The sequence below is a fragment of the Ovis canadensis genome, chromosome 17 (assembly GCF_042477335.2).
Source record: "Ovis canadensis isolate MfBH-ARS-UI-01 breed Bighorn chromosome 17, ARS-UI_OviCan_v2, whole genome shotgun sequence".
Classification (NCBI taxonomy): domain Eukaryota; kingdom Metazoa; phylum Chordata; class Mammalia; order Artiodactyla; family Bovidae; genus Ovis; species Ovis canadensis.
Window position 1 is genome coordinate 72,353,640 of NC_091261.1, and position 22,157 is coordinate 72,375,796.

A 22,157-nucleotide genomic window follows, 5' to 3' on the forward strand; every position below is an offset into this window, starting at 1 on the left:
CTAAAAAAACCTGAGCAAAAACACCCTGGACAAAATTATAAAAAAAAGGAAAACCTTTAGGGGAACCTTCCTCATTTCTCAGATCAGGTCCCTAGCTTTCTCATCCCCTTTGGAATTACTTGTTTCCAGTCATTTTCCCATTCTAAGCTGGAGCTAGGAAAGATGCTTTTCTCCTAGAGGGGAGGAGTGCCAAACCTAATACTTTGCCGGCACTCGGAATACTGAATGAATGAAAAGATAACAGTGTTTGCCTTTTTTCTTGTGCAGACTCTAGGATTGTGCCTTTTGCCTGCTTTTCCTTTGTGGGGACTAGCTTTTTAAAATTGGAGGATCATTGTTTTACAATGTGTTGGTTTCTTCTGTATAACAACATGAATCAGCTATATGTGTACACATATCCCCTTCCCTATTGAATAAGGCCTCTGGTATCCACAAGGGGGCAAGAGAGGACGTGGCATCTTTTGGAACTCCAAGGTGCCGGATTCCTCCAATGACGATTGCACTTCTTGATGCTTTTCATCAACGTGGAGGCTCTTCCCTTGGTAACCGTAATTAAGGGAGCTCTCAGGAGAATTTCTCCCTCTGCTTTTCAAATATCTTTTCTTTCAAATTCTTTTCTCCGATGCCTCATAGACCCTCCTATGAGCTGAAGGAATTTTCCTTAAATTACAAAAAAAAAAGAGAAAACACGGCCAACCATATCATTTGGAAAAAAGATTTTGAGTAGGTGTGCGTGTTTCCTCTTTGAGACTGTGATTAGTGAGATGGAAATAATCAATCTCCCCCACAGATTCTGTCGATGTGTGTGCATATAGTTATGTAGCAGATGTAGGCATGTATTTTTCCCGTGGTGTTTTGAAAGGCCTTAAAAATTAACATGGCTGCTTTGTTTAAAGCTATTTCAAGCTCTATTAAGGCTTATCAAGGACCACTTATCCCCACCCTACAGTTGCATTTTTGTGGGCCCGGTACGGCTTACAGACTCAATTTTAGACAGTCAGCTGGTACAGGAAAGCTAGCAGAAGGGAGAGCTATTGAAAAATCCCAGAGGGGCCCCAGCTCAAGGCAAGGCCAGTGAACACCACGTCAGCAGCTGGGGCAGCGGGGAGACAGTCTCTACCAACAAGCTCGCTCTCTTGGGGAGATGCCTCCCAGGGGAAACTGAAGTCCAGTCTACTCATGGCTTTTCTTCCTTCTTGTTCAGACTTCTTTGCTTCCAACAGAGGGTTGTCCAGACAACACCTTCTCCTGCTCCTTTTCCTATCCCAAGCACCCGTTCTCAAACAGAAGAGTGGAGAGGACAATTCCAATGAAAATAAGTTGTAAATCATAAACCTTTCCTTTCTATATGCTTCCATGAATGGCTGTTTCCTGTATGCATGGTATGTGTGTGTGTGTGTGTGTGTGTGTGTGATCTTAACTAAATTTGGATTCTCTGTATCCAGGTTTCTAGCATAAAATTCTTTTGAGCAGGGACTTTTTCCATCTTGCTGATCTGTTCTAAGAGATTTCCAGTAAATGGTCTCTTTTTCCATAGGGCTTCTATAAATATTAATTCATCAGCTGCCTCTTCATGGTACAGTGGTAGCCATGTAGTCCAGTGACTAATTAATTACTGTTGCTAAAATATTAAATAACTATTCATTATGCAGTCTAAAGACTTTCAGCTATGGATATGTGCTGTTTTAATTCATTGAAGTGAAGGGCAATACGGACTGTCCCCAACCTAGGATGGTTCAACTTACAGATTTTTCAACTTTACAGTGGTGGAAAATGGATATAGTTGATTTTGCTCAACTACAGACAATGTAAGTGTTCTGAGCACCTTCAAGGTAGTGTAAGCTAAGCTATGAAGTTCAGTGAGGCTTTGTTTTTTATATTTTCAACTTACGATGGGTTTATCAGGACATAACCCCATCATAGGTCAAGAAAGATCTGTAATTCCTGGGCATCTTGACTCCTTATCTTGAAATATAAACAATATGAGGAGGAGAATTATTTTGAGCCACACAAGGCTATTTAGATTCCAACTGAAATGTTCTTTGACAGAGGAATGGATAAAGATGTGGTGCATATATACAATGGAATATTACTCAGCCATTAAAAAGAATGAAATAATGCCATTTACAGCAACATGGATAGACCTAGAGATTGTCATACTGAATGAAGTAAGTCAGACAGAGAAGATGAAATACTATATGACATCCCTTATATGTGGAATCGAAAAAGAAATGATACAAATGAAATTACTAGCAAAACAGAAAGAGACTCACAGACTTAGAGAATAAACTTATGGTTGCTGGGTTGAAGGGATGGTTGGGGAGTTTGGAATGAACATGCACACATCGCTGTATTTAAAATGGATAACCAACAAGAACCTACTGCATAGCACTAGGAACTCTGCTCAATGTTACGTGGCAGCCTGGATGGGAGGGGAGTTTGGTATATGTATAGTTGAGTCCCTTTGCTGTTCACCTGAAACTATCACAACATTCTTAATTGGCTATACACCTATACAATAGAGAAAGTTTTTAAAAAAAGAAAGCTGGGATTATAGATTCAAACAAACCTAGGTTCGCATCTGAGATTTGACATTTGCTGTCTGTGAGATATTGATTAAAGCATCCAACTGAGCCTTGGTTTCCTAGCTGAAAACAGGGGTAATAATATCTCCATTCTGGATACCTCCCAGGATTTGACACTTGCTAGAAGCTTAACACATGCATGGGGGATAAATATCCTGAAAATGAAATTAACAATTGTTGTAAAGCACATGAGATTGTTACAGGGCAGTGTATATGAATTGCTTATTTGGGAGGGAGGCAGAAGAGGATAGAGCCAGTCAGGGATTCAAATCTCAATTCTGCCAATTTCTAGGTGGGTGCAAGTCACTTAATTCTGAGCTTCAGTTCCTTGTAAAATGCAAATATTAATGAATACTCAGAAGGATAGTATGATAGATATATGAGTGGAGGTACCTCCATTCCTAGAGGTTCAATAGATTTTTTTTTTGGTTTTATCAAAAGTAATGCAAGCTTGAGAAAGAAAATTTGGAAAACATTGCAAAGCACAAACCACTCATCTCCCAGTCAATGCACTGCTGTAAATGTAGTGCATCTCCTGTAAATGCACTGCTGAAATTTACCAAAATATTATCAGACATGATACTTTCCCTGTCTTCTACATCTACAGTCATGCATGTATGTAATTTTTAAAATGCAGTCTTAACAACAAACAATTAAATTTCAAAATTTCTTTACTATTTTAGCCTGATTTTTTTCCATTTACTAATACCTCAACATTCACTTGTATTAATATCCTTTATAAGCATTATTCTGAATGGCATCATAATATTCCATGTTTCAGATATACCATTATAATAGTTAACCAGTCCCACATTGTTGGGTATTTAATCTGACTATAATTTTTCCTCTTATAAACAATACTGAGCTGCACATCCCTGTGTGTTCATCCTGGACTGTGAATCTGATAATTTCCTTCAGACAACTTCCTCAAAGCTGAATTGCTGGATCAAAAAGTATGCTCTTTAATGCTCTCATTCATTCTTTCTTTATGAAAACTTTTATTTTTTAGAAAAGTTTTAGGTTCACACACACACACACACACAAAAACTGAGGATGCAGAAATTTCAGACATACTCCCTGCTCCCATGCGTGCATGATCTCTCCCGTGTTCACATGCCCCACCATGTGATACATTTGTCATGACTGATGAACTGAACTGGCACATCATAATGCCTAAAGTCCATATTTTCCACTGTGGCTCCCTCTTGGTGTAGTATGTTCTATGATTTTGAAAAAATGTATAATTTCATGTATACATCATTACTGTATTATACAGAGTACTGTTCACTGCCCTAAAAATTTCTGTGCTCTGCCTTTCTGCATCCCTCCCTTCCTTTCTGCATCCACTAGCTACCAATGATCTTTTTTATCATCTCCATAGTTTAGTCTTTTCCAAAATATGATATAGTTGGAATCATACAGGGTATTGTCTTCTCCTGGTTTGATAGTCATTTCTTCTTTGTGCTGAATAATATTCCATTGTCCAGATGTACCACAGTTTATCTATCCATTCACTTCCTGAAGGGCATCTTGGTTTTGGCAATTATGAATAAAGCTGCTATAAATGTCCCTATGCAAGTTTTTTAAATTTTAAATTTATTTTAATTGGAGGATAATTGCTTTACAGTGTTATATTGGTTTCTGCCATACACCAACATGAATCAGTGATAGGTATACATATTTACCCTCCCTCTTGAGTCTCCCTTCTACATCCCACCCTTCTAGACTGTCACAGAGAGCTGATTTGGGCTCCCTGCCTCATACAGCAAGTTTCCACTGGCTATCTAATTTTACTTATGGTAATATATACGTTTCAGTGCTACTTTCTCAGTTTGTCCCATCCTCTCCTCCCGCCACTGTGTCCACAGGTTGTTCTCTATGTCTGTGTCTCCACTGCTGCCCTTCAAATAGGTTCATCGGTACCATTTTTCTAGATTTCATATATATGGTTACCACACAATCCTTGTTTTTCTGACTTACTTCACTGTGTGTAACAGGCTCTAGGTTCATCCTCCTCATTAGAACTGACTCAAATGCATTCCTTTTTATGGGCTGAGTAATATTCCATTGCATTTATGTACCACAACTTCTTTATCCATTCATGTATGGATGGACATCTAGGCCTGTGCAGGTATTTTGGTGGACATATGCATTCAAGTCCTTTGATACCAAAGAGTGCTTTTTTTTTTTTTTGGAAGTATAAAAGCAATACAAAGTTAACCTTACTTCAGCCATTCCACGCTAGTCCTGCTCTGTGTGGCAATTCATATTAACAACTTAGTACATAGTCACCCACACATTTTTCTCTAAACACATAGTTCTTTCCTTTCTTCTTTTAATAAAAGCGGGATGGCTGGCATATTTTTAAGGTGTATGTCAATCAGTGTTGAATAGTGATAGAATATAAGAATAATTTTAACTCCCTCTTGGAGCATTTATTAAGGTCCAGACACCAGACATTGTGACTAGTGCTTTATTTTCACCAGATTTTGAGTGCTTATTGGGTACAAGAATTTGTGGTGAATATGTAGCACCTACTGTGCATTTCGACCAAGTGCTTATGAACAAACTTCAGCACCTACTGTGAGCCATATTTTTGCATATATCTTATTTAAACGTGTAAGCAGCCCGTGAACTTCCATGTGTCTGCCCAGGTGCCCACGGTGGGACTCAGGCCAGAGAGGGTTGCACACATGAGCAGAGGGGAGGAGAGTAGAGGAAGGCTGCCCTCTTCTCCTGGAGTAATGCAGACGTAGGGCGCCCTGGAACTGTAAAGGACGTGGGAGGTCACTCTGAGGGCAAGGTGCAGAAAAAGGCTAGGCAGAGATCCAGCCAACCTGGCTGTCCCCGGGCCTTCGGTAGGTGGGCGGGGCCAGATGAGTGGGCGGGGCCGGTATTGTCCGCTCCGCGGGGCATGCCGGGAGCCCCGCCCCCAACATGGCGCCTCACTGACAGTTGGCTGCCTAGCGGCAGAGGCGGATCCTGTTCCTCAGGGCGGCGGCAGCGGCGGTGGCGGCGGGGCCGGGGTCTCCGGGGCCAGGGGTGGGAGGATGGCAGCTCGGACCTCCTAGGGCGGAGCTGCACGCGCGAGGCGGCGAGTGGGGCGCTGCAGGCGGGCGCGGCGGCTGCTGCCATGGACTGGTGAACTCGGCGGCTCCTGCTCGCATCTCGCCGAGCCGAGCGGCTGCTCCTCATAGCCAACCCCTCAGCTGGGGCCATGGGCTCGTCGGCGGCCGCGGCGGCTGCGGCGGCTGCGGCCGCGGACTCGGCGCAGTGGCTCTCGGTGAAGGAGGAGACCATCTTCCTGCACGACGGGCTGATCCGGGTCACCGACCTGGCCGAGCTGCCCAGCGAGATCCTCGGGGCCCCGGAGGCCGCCGACACTGACCTAGAGGTGAGCGAGGCTGCCCCCTGGCCTCCGCCATCAGATTAGCCCACCCGGCCCGCACCCTGGGGTCGGGCCTTCTTTCTGCTTCACCCCGGACCCCGAGGGTCCCAGAAGGCTGCCCTGGCAGGTGTGTGTGTGGGTGGGCGCTGGGCAGGCAGGTGCGGGCCGCGCCGCTGGTCTGCAGACCACCCGGGGCCTCAGGCCCGCCGGGGATTTCATTTGTGGTTTCATTTTGAACCTTCCGACTCCCAGCATTTTATTAGACCATCACCCGGCCCGGCCTTCACGCCCCAGAGGAGCCGCCGCCGCCTCCCGGGCCCTATATCCCCTCCCCCACGGGCCCCTCGGACGCACTTCCAGGGCACACCCAGGCTGCTTAGCTTTGGGGTCTTTTTAATTTTAATGCTTTACATCTCCCGCCGTGTTGTTATACCCCAGTGCTGTGTGTGTGTGTGTGTGTGTGTGTGTGTGTGCGTGCGTGTGTGTTGTTTATTTTTCTCGGGAGAAGGTAGTGGCAGCTGCCAGTCGGTGATGGGCATTCCAGCAACTACTGTGTGTCGTGCCGGGGATTGGCACGGGGCCTTTGTCAGGGAAGCAAGCTGGCTGTGTGGACAGCGAAGGGGGATGCTGCGGCGGTCCTCAATGCGCTCTCCGCAAGGGTCATGAACGTTTTAGGCCGCAAGGCCTTATCTATGATCTCGGGGGTCAAGGAGAAGCCCAGGCTTAGCAGCCATGGCAGGTGCAAAAGCAAATCTCAGCAGTTGTGCCGCTGGGTTTGGGGGCAGAAGGAAACCAAATATGCTGGATGGATGGGAACTTTGCACCGACTTCACTTGGTTCCCGTGTTTGCCCCGGGGTGGGAGCTCCGGCAGGATCGGTTGATCCAGGCACTGCCCCCTCCCCACCTCCACTTTGCGGGATGACATTTTGACGTGTAGGAAGCATCCGGTGGCACGAAATTCTTATTGTCGCAAGGAGGACTGTCAGGGGTAGGGCGCAGAGAGGCTGGCCTGTCTGTTGGCTATAAACGGAATGCGAGGAATCTTTTTGTGTTTTGCGGTTTTGCAGGCGCTTTGGCTTTCAACACAACGAACATTTATAGAAACGGATTAAACCCCATTACTGTGTGTTTCTGGAAAGGGCAGTGACGGGATCCCGTTGGCTGAGACATTTGGATGTGTCTGAGATGGGAATACCGACCTCTGTATTTTTGTGTCTGGATTCGAGGTTGAGGTTGCAGCATTTCCACTGTGAACTCCTAATGACTTATTTTACAGTCTAGCTACCAAAAAAAGGCATGTGCATATTGATAGGGAATTCCTAACATGGAATTAGAGGTTTATCATGTCTCATTTGGGCCTTTCCTATAAAAAGCAAGGTGTGTCTGAGTGTCTTATCTGCTTGAAAGCTCAAGGGGCATTATGCTATGATGGTGGAATCTTTGGATTTAATTGGCTCTCTTGTAGGTGAAATGTGGAAAGCTCTTTGTTTCTCAAGACTAAGTTCACAGATCCAAAATTTTTGTATGTATGTAGTTTATTTATTTTTAGGATTAAAAAGTGTAGGCTCCATTAAAAATACGTGAAGTTGGCTTTCCTAAGATGTTCACTGTATAAATGTACTGAGTATTTGCCAGGTATTTCCACAGAAGAATGATTTTAAAAGAAGGAACCTCTCTGGCCTGGAAGTTTTTTTTTAAACTCTTAAACATTTTTTTGTTGTCTGACCTCTCAGAAACCAATATGTGTATGAGTGATAAACACTTCTGACTATGGTCAGAACTTTTTTCATTTCTTTCCATGTGTGATACAAGCAACATAGTATCAGAAGAAGCAGCTAAGAATGTTTTGTTAGATTTGTGTTTTGTGTGGGTGTATTCACATTTATTTATTTAATAATAATGTTGATTAAGTATGTCATATGTGTCAAGCATTTATTAAATTCTCAAAGGGATCTTGGTTTTTTTAAAAAAGGATCCTGGTAGCTAAATATTGTTACCTGTTTTAACAGTTGTAAATATTGTATCCGTGTACAGATGAGGCAAATAAACTGCAGAGCAGGTATGCAGTTTGCTCAGGATCACATAACTGGAAAAGAGAGCCTGACATTAACTCAGCTCTATTTGGTCTCAAACATACCTGCTACTAATCATGTATGTATGATGCTCATGTTTGTAATTACTTTAAATTCAATAACTGGTTAAAGATAGGGTAATAAACAGATATCTTTATTTCCTTTCTAGTGACTTATTCTTTTTATTTTTGAGGAAGATTAGAGGTTCATTAACTTTTTAAAAACTAGTTTTTGGAGACTTCTCTGGCAGTCAGTGGCCAGAGGTCTGCACTCCTAATGTAGGGAACCCAGGTTCAGTCCTTGGTCAGAGAACTAGCTCCCACATGCCTCAACCAAGACATGGAGCAGCTAGGTAAATACAAAACAAAACACCTAACTTTTGAAATGCTGCCACCCCTATGTAGTATATTCTTCCAGCTCACACCTTCTAGTGGACACCTGGGTAAAAATGACTGATTTTTACAGGGTTTTATAGTTATATAGAATCTTTCAGTTTTGGATTAGAAAGATGAGATTCAAGCTGAGTTAAGTGATTTATGATTGGCAACTTTCATAAGACTGCACTAGCTGTAACAGAGTCTCAGAATTTTAGGAGGAACCTTAGAGATATTTGTTTCTCTCATTTTATTATAAAAAAATTTTTTTTAAACCAATCTCATTTTTAAAAATTATTTTTAATTGAAGGATAATTGCTTTACAGAATTTTGTTGTTTTCTGTCAAACACCAATCTCATTTTTAAAAAATGTTATTTAATTTGGACATACCGTGTGACTTGTGGGATCCTAGTTCTCTGACCAGGGATTGAACCGAGGCCCGTCAGCAGTGAGAGCACAGGCAGGGAATTTCCTTCCCCTCATTTTAGAGAGAAGTTATCTGAGATAAGGAAAGGTTTTGGCTGGGAGCAAGCTAGTCCCTGATGCCGGGAAAGATTGAGGGCAGAAGGAGAGGAGGGTGTCAGAGGATGAGATGGCTGGATAGCATCACGGATGCAATGGACATGCACTTGGGCAAACTTTGGGAGATGGTGAGGGACAGGGAGGTCTGGCGTGCTGCAGTCCAGGGGGTTGCAAAGATTCGGATACTATTGGGCGACTGAACAACAACAACAACATAGCTAGTTATGGCAAGGCAAATGACTAGACCCTGGCTTTCCTGTCTTTAAATTCCAGTGTTCTTTTCATCTGTAAGTGTAGCTTAAAGTTAAATGTCAATCTGAAAAAAGAACCCATCCTGAAAAGTAGATCAGCATTAACTTAGCATTTTAATTTAAGCAGTAGCAGGGTATTTAATTAAAAAAAATTTTCTTCTCTGTGAATTCTAAACAGAAGGGTATTTTTGTCAGTAAATAGTGTTTAATCAACAAATTCATTCAAGTGTTTGTGGAATTCAGAGGTAAGCTGAGCCTACTGTTGTGAAGTGAGCATAGCAGGGGGCAGATAAAATCCTTGTTCTTAAAAAAGCTTTTATTTTAGTGGGGGATATAGACAATAACAAATATTGTTAAACGTAAGACGTGTATACATTATGTCAAATGATAAGTGCTATGGAGAAAAGTGTAGCTGGGTTAGAGGGATGGAGGGTGATGGGGATAATGGGGATGGGGGAGGGCTCTATTTCACATGCAGTGGGCAAGAGACGAAAGGCTGGGATGGCATTTGAGACCTGAAAGAAGTGACAGTGTCAGTTTAGTTCAATTGTTCAGTCGTGTCCGGCTCTTTGCAGCCCCATGGACTGCAGCACGGCAAGCTTCCTTCTCCATCAACTCCCGGAGCTTGCTCAAACTCGTGTCCATCGAGTCGGTGATTCCATCCAATCATCTCATCCTCTGTCATCCCCTTCTCCTCCTGCCTTCAATCTTTCCCCACATCAGGGTCTTTGCTAAGAAGTCAGTTCTTCACATCAGGTGCCAAAGTTTTGGAGCTTCAGCTTCAGCATCAGTCCTTCCAGTGAATATTCAGAGTTGATTTCCTTTAGGATTGACTGGTTTGTTCTTGCTGTCCAAGGGACTCTCAAGAGTCTTCCCCAACACCACAGTTCAAAAGTATCAATTCTTCAGAGCTTAGCTTTCTTTATGGTCCAACTCTCAACATCCATTCATGACTACTGGAAAAACCATAGCTTTGAGTAGACGGACCTTTGACAGCAAAGTAATGTCTCTGCTTTTTAATATGCTGTCTAGGTTGGTCATAGATTTTCTTCCAAGGAGCAAGTGTCTTTTAATTTCATGGCTGCAGTCACCATCTGCAGTGATTTTGGTGCCCAAGATAATAAAGTCTGTCACAGTTTCCATTGTTTCCCCACTATTTGCCATGAAGTGAGAGGACCAGATGCCATGATCTTCATTTTTTAAATGTTGAGTTTTAAGCCAGCTTTTTCACTGTCCTCTTTCACCTTCATCAAGAGGCTCTTTAGTTCCTCTTCCCTTTCTGCCATAAGGGTGGTATCATCTGCATATCTGAGGTTATTGATATTTCTCCCGGCAGTCTTGATTCCAGCTTGTGCTTCATCCAGCCCAGCATTTCACATGATGTACTTTGCATATAAGTTAAATAAACAGGGTGACAATATACGGTCTTGGTGTACTCCTTTCCCAATTCAAAACCAGTCTGTTCCATGTCTGGTTCTAACTGTTGCTTCTTGACCTGCATACAAATTTCTGAGGAGGCCAGTAAGGTGGTCTGATATTCCCATCTCTTGAAGAATTTTCCACAGTTTGTTGTGATCCACACAGTCAAAGGCTGGCGTAGTGAGAGTGTACCGTATAACTAATAGAGGAAGTGCATCCCAGACAGAGAACAGCGAGAGCCAAGTCCCTGAGAGGGAAGCAGCCGTAGCATCCTTAGTGTGGATCTCTGAGCCCAGGAAGCAATGGGAGAGAGGAGAATGAATGATTGGATGGAGGTGGGAGCCGCAGATCAAGTAGGGCCTGGTAGATAGGAACTCTGAATCTACTCTGAGTGAATTAAAGATGCAGAGTGGAGCTCTTTCTTGGCTTCTGAAATAGCTGTTGTTTAGTCACTAAGTCCTGTCCAACTCTTTTGGGACCCCGTGGACTGTAGCCTGCCAGGCTTGTCTGTCTGTGGGATTTCCCAGCAAGAATACTGGCCTGGGGTGCCATTCCCTCCTCCAGGGGATCTTCCCAACCCAGGGATCAAACTCACGTGTCCTGCACTGGCAGGTGAATTCTTTACCACGGAGCCACCAGGGAAGCCCCTGAAAATAGCCATCTGTATTTCATTTTATGTTGTTGGCAAAAAGTGAAAGCATGCAGGAAGTTATTTTTAAGTGTTGAAATAAATATAAATTTAAGAGAAATAAAAAAGCAATAGCTCAAAAATGACAACTCAAATATTATTGAACTCAAAATATTTTGCATTACATTTCATAGTACATTAGTCCTTCTAAACAAAAGGGAATTTTCAAGGAAAAAGCATCAGTTCTGATTCATTTCGACCCTGTGGACTATAGCCTACCAGGCTCCTCCGTTCATGGAATTCTCCAGGCAAGGGTACTGGAGGGGGTTGCCTTTTCCTGCTCCAGGGGATCTTCCCAAGCCAGGGACTGAACCCGGGTCTCAGTTTCTTTGTGGGAGTTGCAAAAGATTTCAGCCTCCTGTCACATTTTACTTTACAAACTCCAAGTGAGGACAAGCAGCATACATATGGGTATTGGTAGAGATAATAACTGACTTGCCCAAGGTAGCCAAGATATTTTTTACTCTGTAGTTTAATTTTGAACCCAAGCATTTTGCTTAGTGTTTCTCATTTTTCATTGTGTTTGTTTATTAGGACCCCTTTCTTCATTGCCGCCCCCCTCCCAACCCCCAACACCATTCAAAGACTTCAACATGTATGTTCAGGGCAGCTTTATTTGTGATTGCCAAAAACTGGAAATAATAAAAACATCCATTAACAAGTGAATAGGTAAACAGATGTGGTACACCCATATAATGGAATACTACTCAGCAATAAAAATGAATGAGCTGTTGATACTGACAACATGGATTTATGCGGAAGAACCCGGTCTTACAAGAGTGCACATTGTAAGATGTATATGACATTCTAGGAAATGTAAACTAATCTGTGGTTACAGAAAGCAGATCAGTGGCTGCCTGGGGATGGAGACAGGCAGGAAGAGTTGGGAGAAAGGACTACAAAGGTCCATGAGGAAATTTTTGGGCTGATAGTAATGTTCCCTGTTTTGATTGTGATGATTTCATGTTGTATGTGTACATATGTCAAAACTCTTCAAATTGTGCACTTCAAATTTGTGTAGTTTATTGCATGCCAGTTATACTTCAATAAAACAAAACCCATGGAAGCCCAGAACACTTTATTGATATTATTTAGGAAGTGAAAACGGATAAGGCAATGGCACCCCACTCCAGTACTCTTGCCTGGAAAATCCCATGGACGGAGAAACCTGGTAAGCTGCAGTCCATGGGGTTGCTAAGAGTCGGCCACGACTGAGCAACTTCACTTTCCCTTTTCACTTTCATGCATTGGAGAAGGAGGAAATGGCAACCCACTCCAGTGTTCTTGCCTGGAGAATCCCAGGGATGGGGGAGCCTAGTGAGCTGCTGTCTATGGGGTCGCACAGAGTCGGACACGACTGAAGCAACACAGCAGCAGCAGCAAAAAGTGAAAAAGACTAAATAGCTCTTTGATTTCGTTTTGTCCTGTCATATAAGGGAAGGAACATTTTGGGCTTGGAGGTGGTCACCTGAAATAGACAAGGCTTTGAATACTTATATTACACTCAAGTAAAATCTTTGAGATGATATTTAAATTCATAAATGTTGATCTATTCTCCTAGGAGGATACTACCACCTGTTTATCCTTTGGTCAGAAATCTTTGGAAAGTGTTTATGTACTTTTAGAGAAATTCAAATTCTAGATTTGGAAGAGTTAATGAGTAAATGAATAAACTACCTTTGTTCACCAAGAGAATTAATTATCAGGTATTTAGTGAACACTGGAATAAGAGTCATTGAATTTTGGTACAGTTCTTTCAGTTCAGCAAATGTCTCAGAAGTTCTCAGGTGAAAGAATATAAAAAGGAATGTTTATACGTGTATCACTCAGTCACTTTGTGGTGCAGCAGAAATTAGTACAACATTGTAAATCAGCTATACTTGAATAAAAAAAAAAAAAACATTCTCAGGCCTGGCTGGCTAGCTACAAAGTTAGGATGAAGTACCTGAAGACCTTGGGAGGTAGTATTGCCTAGAGGTTAAAATCAGATTCAGAGAGTCAGACTGGGATTGAAATTCCAGCTCTGCACTCTTACTAGCTGCGTGACCTTGGGCAAGTTCAGTTACCTTTGCTCATCCCTGATTTCTTCCACTGCAACATCTCTGTCATCACTGTCACCACCTCTGCCACCAGGAGGACGACAGTGTCAGCATATTGCAGGCCAGGCTCTGTGCTAAGCACTTCCCACCCACTATCTCATTTAATCCTCACTGAGACTTTATGAGGTAGGTATTATTGTTATTTATTTTACGAATAAAGAAGCCATGGCACAGAAATGAAGTCACTTGAGGAAGCTCATACAGTTACTAGTAATGCTGAGGCTGAAATAGATCTGTCTGATTCCAGCCCAGGGTCGAGGCTTGAAAAGCATTGTTAGACGGCCTAGTCATCTGTACTAGGGAGATAATAATAGGGCTAATGTAAGGATTAAATAAGGATGGATGTGAATATGTACTTACAGTCTGTACATTCTCTTTGGAAGGTGCTATGCTGCTTAAGTTATTTTATGTATATTAAATTAACTGCCTATTGTCTATGAAAGCAAAACTATCCCATCAACATTTTTTTTTCTGGTAGTGAATTGTGGGTATAGTGCTTTTTTGGTGTGTTTATGATCCCTTTGGAATATTCTTTCTTCCCAATTTGTTTGGAATCTGGCTGGCAGATGAGATAATAGTCTTCATTCAGGTTTCCTCCAATTGTATGCCCAGGCTTTTGCTAAATAAATCAGTTCTGATTATTATCTGTCTTCTTGACTTCCATATTGGCTATCACAAAATACCACCAGGGCTGCTGGGTGAATCATGCACCTGTTCTTTCCTAAGTCTGGTAAGGTGCCTGTGGTGATCACTATAAAGGGACTGTCAGTTCCTGCATATACCCCATGCTGTCTCTCCCCTTTGCCCCTCTTTCTGGATTGTTTTTACAATGGTGGTGGTGGGGTGAACACAAGCAGTATAGTCTGCTCTTCAAGATGTTTAGTCAGTGGTTGTAGACAAATGTAAATAACAGCAGGTGATCAACTATGGGACGAATGCATAATTACTTCGAAAGGAGAGAAACCTGCAGAAATTGTATAACTATTACTTTGATCCTGCATTTTTAACATTTTTATGTGTTCATTATATTTTTAAAAACGAGCCCATGAATACATTCTTATAAAAAATGCAGGGGAAACTGAAGTTCCTTTTGACTACCATCACTAATCCTGTCTTCGTCTACTCCCCAGCTCAGTTAAGACAATGATAATTTTTTAATATACTTTTCAAGACCATTGTTGAATGTGTATGTTTGTGTGTGTGTGTATACATGACACTTTTTATTATTTTTCTCTTTTGCATGAAAGATTTGATGCTAGACATATCTTTGTATAACTCACTTCTTAAAAAAAAAGTCAACTCAATGTTTTGGTTTTCTGTGTCTCCATATATATAGATCTACCACATTTTTTTAAGTGCTGCACAAGACTCCAGAAATACCATAGTTTTTTTAGCAGTTCCTCTGTTGACGGGTGTGTTAGTTTCCTGTTGCTATGCTAACACGTTATTACAAACTTAGTGGCTTAAAACAACACAAACTTACCTATTACGTTTCTGGAGATCAGAAGTCCTAAATGAGTCACCTTGAGTTAAAGTCAGGTGTTGACAGATCTGCTTCCTTTTAGAGGTTCTAGGGGAGGATGCATTCCCTGGCCTTTTTCACAGTGTTTAGTGGGCACCAGTATTCCTTGGCTTGTGGCTTCTTCCTCGAAACTTGAAAGTGCATCACTCGTCTCTGATCTGTCATCCTACCTTCTGCTCTGACTGACTCCTTCCCTTTTACAAGGTCCCTTGTGATTACATTTAGAGCCCACCCAGATAATCCAGAGTAATTTCCCCATCTCGGGGTCCTTGATTTAGTCCCATCTGCAAAGTCCCTTTTGCCCTCTAAGGTCACATTCACCGGTTTGAGGGATTAGGGTATGTCCATCTTGAGGGCGGTTCATTATTTGGCTTCCCACAATGAGTATTTTTTGTTTGTTTGAATTCAGTTTTTCTCTCTTTAAAACAGTCCTTCAGGGACTTCCCTGGTGGTCTAGTGGCTAAAACTCCACACTCCCAGTTTAGGGGATCTGGGTTCGGTCCCTGGTCAGGGAACTAAATCCCATATGCTGATCCTGAGTGCCGCGACTGAGACATGGTGCAGCCAAGTAAATATGTAAACAAACATACGGAAATGATCCTTCAGCGGACATCCTTGTATGCCTGTTTGTGCACATGTAGGAGTATTTCTCTAGAGCAGTTTCTGAGAAGTAGAATTGCTGAGTCACAGGTGACCATTTTAAATTAGAATAGATACTACCAAGTTGCTCTCCAGAGTGGCTATCCCAGTTCATGCACCCAAAGAACAGGGCTTTTGATAGGCCTCTTTTCCTCACACCCTCGTAGAACGTGTAGATTTGCTTAAATTTATCATTTGCTTAAGCCAGTGGCTTTTGCTCCCAAAGATGAGTCCAATAGATGTAACTGGGTACCTGCACATGCGTGCCAAATCCTAGTCAGCAGAAAGAAGCCTGAATTTTCTGTGAGGGTGCCTAGCTGTTATCACTTCACTTCAGAGAACTCTGGTGGCTTGATTGCCTTCAGCTCCTGGCATGTGCTCATGTTAGTCAGTAATCCAGTGAATACAGACTATGTCCATATATGGGCAGGTGAGAGCACCAGCTGTGTATTCTGGTGGTCTGGGGATGCTGCCAGAGGTCAGCAGAGGCAGGGAGCTGCCCACCCTGGGAGGAGATGCAGCGGCCACCAGTGAGTGCAGAGTGCGTAGTAGCTGTTAGGCAGACTGTCTGGACTCAGATCATCTTAAATTTTTCTCTCGTACATGCCAATATAAGGAGTAATTCTCTTTTTTTAACCTGTATGGAAAATAATTGATAGTGAGTTCATTATATTTTTATGCTATCAAAACTTTTTTGATTATAAAGAATACATGGATGTCATAGAAATTGGAGGGAATTCTAAAGATATAAGAGAGAAAAGAATATCCTTTGATTGCTTAGAGGGAGTTCTAAAGGTATAAGAGAGAAAAGAAATATCCTTTGATTGCACTATCCAGAAATAGCCATATTAACTCACTTTTTAGTAGTTTCTTCTTAAATTCACATTTATATATATTATTGTAAATCCAAAAAATTTTTAATGTTTGGAGTATAATTTTCTTTTTTTTTTTGAGTGTTATCGACAAAATTTGGTAAATTGCTAATTTGTGGTAACTTAAAAGTATGTTTCAATCAACTATACTTCAATAAAAAATAAAATTAAAAAAGGAAAAGCAGCAACAACAACAAAGTGTGTTTCTGCAACCCATTGTTATTAGCAGTTATAATTGAAGGAGATTTTTATTTAATATAGTGCTATATGATTCCTCTCCCAGTAATGCTGAATATTTGTGTGGAGCTTTGAGTTTATGAAGTGCTAGTAAAGCACAATTGTAGAATAATTAATTAATGTTCCATGATGGGACACTTTCAAGTGGACACACTTGAATCCCTGGTGTTTCTACTGAAACCTGCAGTTGACTGAATTATTAGGTCAGAGCACAGTGTGTAGCAATTTTAGATTAACAATAAAGAGATATGGTATTTGCAGGGTATTTTATGCAAATTGTAGGTTTAGCAACCCTAATAACTACAGATTCATGGTTCAAGTGGTGGTTTTATACCAACAAAATATCAATATGAACTTTCAACTTGTATTTGTAATGGACCTTTTCTGGGTTTTCTATATTTTCTTTGAGCTCTGTAGTTTGCATGACTGATTTCAAATGAACGAAGTCTAATATAAAAGGTATAGCTATTTATAGGACAGATTAGAAAATCTGGACCTCCTATCTTTAGATATATTTGCTTTTCTTACTTGTGAGATAAATCATTAAGAATGTTAAAGGAGAATCTGTGTCAGCATGTTTTTATCAAAACAATGGCCTCTAATAGAGTAATTACCTTTTTTAGTTCTTGATATGAATTCTTTCCTGATTATCCAGTGGTGGTGTGGCTGAAAGACAACTACTGGTTTATTTAATCTGAAAAGGAGCAAAATATGTGGTAGAAAGGTAAATATACATTTGGGGAACTTTGAGGGAAGTTTTTTTTCTCTTTTTTGATGAGCTTATAATAAAAGTTTGCTTTCCCTCAGGGGAAAGGGATTCTGAACATGAATAGAATTCGATGGGGGACAGGGAGAGTCCCATGAACTTGTATGGGGAAAATTATATCTTTATTTACTCATACCTTTAGCTAGAACTCAGCATTTCCTTCTTTTTTAAATTTAATTTTTAATTGGAGGATAATTGCTCTACAATGCTGTGTTGGTTTTTGCCGTACAACAATGTGAACCAGTCATAACTATATATGTACATATATATGTGTGTATATATATATATATCGCCTTCCTCTGAAACCTCCCTCCCACCCACTTCCCCAGCATTTCCTTCGGTTATGAATGGAGTCAACAAACCCTAGTATTGGCAGTACCTGTGACCTTGTAACCGGTTGTTGTTTAGTCACTCAGTCGTGTCTGACTCTGTGACCCCGCCAGGCTCCTCTGTCCATGGAATTCTCCAGGCAAGAATACTGGAGTGGGTTGCCATTTTCTTCTCCAGGGGACCTTCCCAATCCAGGGATCGAACCTGAGTCTCCTGCACTGGCAGGCAGATTCTTTACCACTGAGGCACCAAGGAAGTCCGTAGAAATCGTGAATATTTCCAGATCATATTGCTGTTATGGTTGTTGAACATATCTTGAAGTATTGTTTATGCTTGCCTCACCACCACTTGGAAATTATGGCAAGTGTTAGATCTTGTTATTCCAATGTATGAACTAATAATGAAGTTTCTGATATCACAGGTTTATTTCTTAAAGTATTTTGGTAACTATATTTTAGTATACTGTAATTGGTTTTTTATAATTCCATGTGTTTTGTTTTATGCATTTAAAAATGTTACCTGAGAAGGGTTGTCGGCATCACCAAACATGTGAGGGTTAAAAGCCATCCAGAGATAGACTCTCTTTCTGCCAGCATCTCTCCCTTTTTGGTCACAGTTTATTGAAGACCAGCATAGTTTGCAATTGTTTGAAATAAAAGTGACCACATGTTGGAAAATCCTTAATGTTTTCTGTGGTTTCAAATGTTAATCTCCTAGTTTTTTCCATTACCTACTAATTGTAAGCTTTTAGCTATAATAATTTTCCTGGGTGATCTGATTTTTGCCCATTTGCTAAATATGGTACCATTGAAAAAGGAAACTTTTTTTAAAAAGAAAATTGAATACTTGCTAAAAAATGACAAGCAGTTCTTTTGAAATAGAACAATTTTTTGTTAACCAAATATTTTGGGTTTTTTCCCCCTTATCGGGGGAGAATGTTGGTCAACAGAAACTATGGAAATAAAAATTAATCAACATACTTTATATTGGTATCTTATACTGCTAATAATGAACCATTTTAAACAAATGGCCTCAACCAGTAACTGTTGGTATCCCAGGAGAACATTATTTTTTTAAGCTTAAAAATCATTTATTTTCATCTCTGTAGAGTACAGTTATGTGATTGTGGTTTCTTTTATGGTTACTCTACGTAGTATCTGCCTTCATGCTACAAGGAAGAACTGAGTGTTTGTGACAGAGACCTTATGGCCAGCAAGCCTTCCGGGGGCTTCCGTACATACTATTTTCATTTCATCCTTTCAGTGGCTTCATGAGACAGTAGAGGAGATATTTATTATTTTAGGAAAAAAGACTAAGAGAAGTGAAATGATTTGTCCAAGGTAATATAATTAGTTCGGAGAAGGCAATGGCACCCCACTCCAGTACTCTTGCCTGGAAAATCCCATGGATGGAGGAGCCTGGTAGACTGCAGTCCATGGGGTCGCTAAGAGTCAGACACGACTGAGCGACTTCCCTTTCACTTTTCACTTTCATGCACTGGAGAAGGAAATGGCAACCCATTCCAGTGTTCTTACCTGGAGAATCCCAGGGACAGAGGAGCCTGGTAGGAGACCGTCTATGGGGTCTCACAGAGTCGGACACGACTGAAGCGACTTAGCAGTAGCAGCAGCAGCAGCAGCAGGACTCTGTTTCATTTCTTGAGCGATTTTCCACTAAAACTGTGCTTTAGGTAGCACTTGATCTTAATAACCTATTATCTCTGAGACAGGAGTTAATGGCAGCTATTTTAAATAATAACTACATAGCACAGCTTACGCAGGCTGCCAGAGTAATCTTCCTAAAGCACAGTTATGTTACCTCCTTGCTCAAGTCTTCAGCAGCTTCCCATTTCCTACAAAATAAAATAATAATTCAACATAGCTATGTCTTGGCTCCATCTAGCTTTCCAGTCTTGTATCATTAATACTTGCCCTGCCTTCCCCCATATTTTATAAATTGACCACATTTACTCCTACAGTCTTGGGTCATGTGGTTCCATTGCCCTGGGGTACCCCATCTTCACCTTTGACACCCTACTCTTTATTCTTCAAGGGGCAGATCAAATGCTACTTGTCCATGAAATTTTCATGATGCCTATGGTTAGAGGTAGTCACACGCTCTTCTGTATCTCTGTAGCACTGCTTTATGTAAAAGTTATCTTACTATAAGCTCTTTGAGAACAGCCATTTCATATTGTACATCAAGTACCTGCTAATATAGCAGCAGCTCCAAAATTGGATATTGATTGAACTGAATTTTAAAAGGTGCATTTGAAATGTGTGAAAAAGTGTGATTTAATGAAGGTGGCTCAGTTGTAAAGACTCTGCCTGCAATGTAGGAGACCACCTGCAATGCAGGAGACCTAGGTTCAGTCCTGGAGTCAGGAAGATCCCCTGGAGAAGGAAATGGCAACCCATTCCAGTACTGTTGCTTGGGAAATCCCATGGAGAGAGGAGCCTGGAGGGCCATAGTCCATGGGGTTGCCGGAGTTGGACACAATTTAGCAACTAAACCACTACCACCATCACGAGTTGAGGACACAGGTAAGGAAAAATTCATTAATAGAGAATAAGATAAGAATAGGTAGTTATTTTTGATGAACTGAAGTAATAGTTCAGGTGAGACTTAAGGAATTTTAATTGTGGTTGTGCTTTGCATTTTAGATAAGAAGATTGAACACATTCCAGCAGTTGTAATACATGTTGGTAATGCTGGAATATGGATAATATGATGGTTAACATCTTTCGTTTTGTGTAGAGTACGGTGCTGTTTTTCATAGAAATAATGCATTCCCAAGAGGTTTCTGAATCTCTTCCCTGCTATCAGCTTCCCTGATATCCCTGATAGCTCAGTTGGTAAAGAATCCACCTGCAGTGCAGGAGATCCCAGCTTGATTCCTGGGTCAGGAAGATCCCCTGGAGAAGGGAAAGGCTACCCACTCCAGTATTTTTGGGCTTCCTTTGTGGCTCAGCTGGTAAAAAATCCACCTGCAATGCGGGAGACCTAGGTTCAATCTCTGGGTTGGGAAGATTCCCTGGAAAAGGGAAAGGCCACCCACTCCAGTATTCTGGCCTGGAGAATTCCATGGACTGTATAGTCCATGGGGTTGCAAAGAGTTGGACATGCTGAGCGACTTTCATTTCACAAGAGATTTCTGAAAACAACTAGATTAAAGGGAGTTAATTAAAAATGCTTTGCTCATAATTCTAAAACTCAATGAATTTGAATGAATTTTTATTTAACTTAGTTGTTCTGTGGTTAGGTAGTGATCTTGAGCATTATTGTGTTTATTTTGAACATTTCCACATAGAGGCTTTGTTTATTTTTCAGGCTTTTCATTCAACTGTGACCATTTATCAGCTTTTATTGAGTGGCAGTGGTGCCTTGAGGACTGAACTGTCAAAAAAGTTATCGTACAGGATTTAGTCTCTAGTTAGCATAATAAGGCTACTAATCATACTTTATTTAAAATATTATAAAATGCTTACAATTAAAAAAATTAAAATATTATAATTTTAGAAAACTTGTAAGATATTAAAAAAAGTGTAAAGAAGAAAATAATATTGCCCTAGAGATGAGATTAATTTATAATTTCATGTGTTTCCCTTCAGAATTTTTTCTATGCATGTACACTTCAGAGATTTTTTAAGAAATCAGGTTCATTTTATATGCATTTTGTATCTTGCTTTTGTCACTTAACATTGATGTTATTTGGGGGGCATTTCTCTAAAACTTCCGGTATTGTTGAGAATATAATTTTTAATACCTGCATAGATATTACAGTCTGCATGGCATTTCATTATATGGATATTCAATGATTTATGTACCCATTCCTCAATTGTTGGATATTTAGCCAATTCTGTTGAAAAGGTTTTTAAGATTAGGGAAATGATTTTTATAAATAGTGAGATTCTTCTGTTTTAAGTATGCTTCAACACAGATATATGACCATCTACATTTATTTACCATAAGTCAGAATGAGAGGCTTCAGAACTATGCTGTAACTGTATCAATTAATAGGATTGTTTCCTTGTGTGTTTTTATATGCATAGTCAGGTTCATGTTTTTGATTATGTAATATATAAATTACATGTGAAGTCTGTGACTTCATGAGGTGCTTTATTAAAAATTTTAGGGAAGCAACGCATGGTTTAAAATTATTAGGGTTCAAAAGGGAGCTCAGAGAAGGCAATGGCACCCCACTCCAGTACTCTTGCCTGGAAAATCCCATGGACGGAGGAGCCTGGTAGGCTGCAGTCCATGGGGTCACTAAGAGTTGGACACGACTGAGCGACTTCACTTTCACTTTTCACTTTCATGCATTGGAGAAGGAAATGGCAACCCACTCTAGTATTCTTGCCTGGAGAATCCAGGGACGGCGGAGCCTGGTG

General features: G+C 41.0%; 1 protein-coding gene across 6 annotated transcripts in view; it reads left to right on the forward strand.

The window, feature by feature from the left end:
- The first annotated feature begins 5,494 nt into the window (after nt 1-5,494).
- The window catches only part of HECTD4 (HECT domain E3 ubiquitin protein ligase 4), a 165,877-nt gene continuing 149,214 nt past the window's right edge, over nt 5,495-22,157 (forward strand). For all 6 annotated transcript variants that reach the window (XR_011249996.1, XM_069558125.1, XM_069558126.1 and 3 more), the window contains exon 1: nt 5,495-5,979. Coding sequence is in view for 5 of the 6 variants with exons in the window: in XM_069558125.1 (XP_069414226.1) it covers nt 5,803-5,979 (177 nt within the window). In the remaining variant the exon portion in view is untranslated. The remainder of the gene's footprint in view (nt 5,980-22,157) is intronic.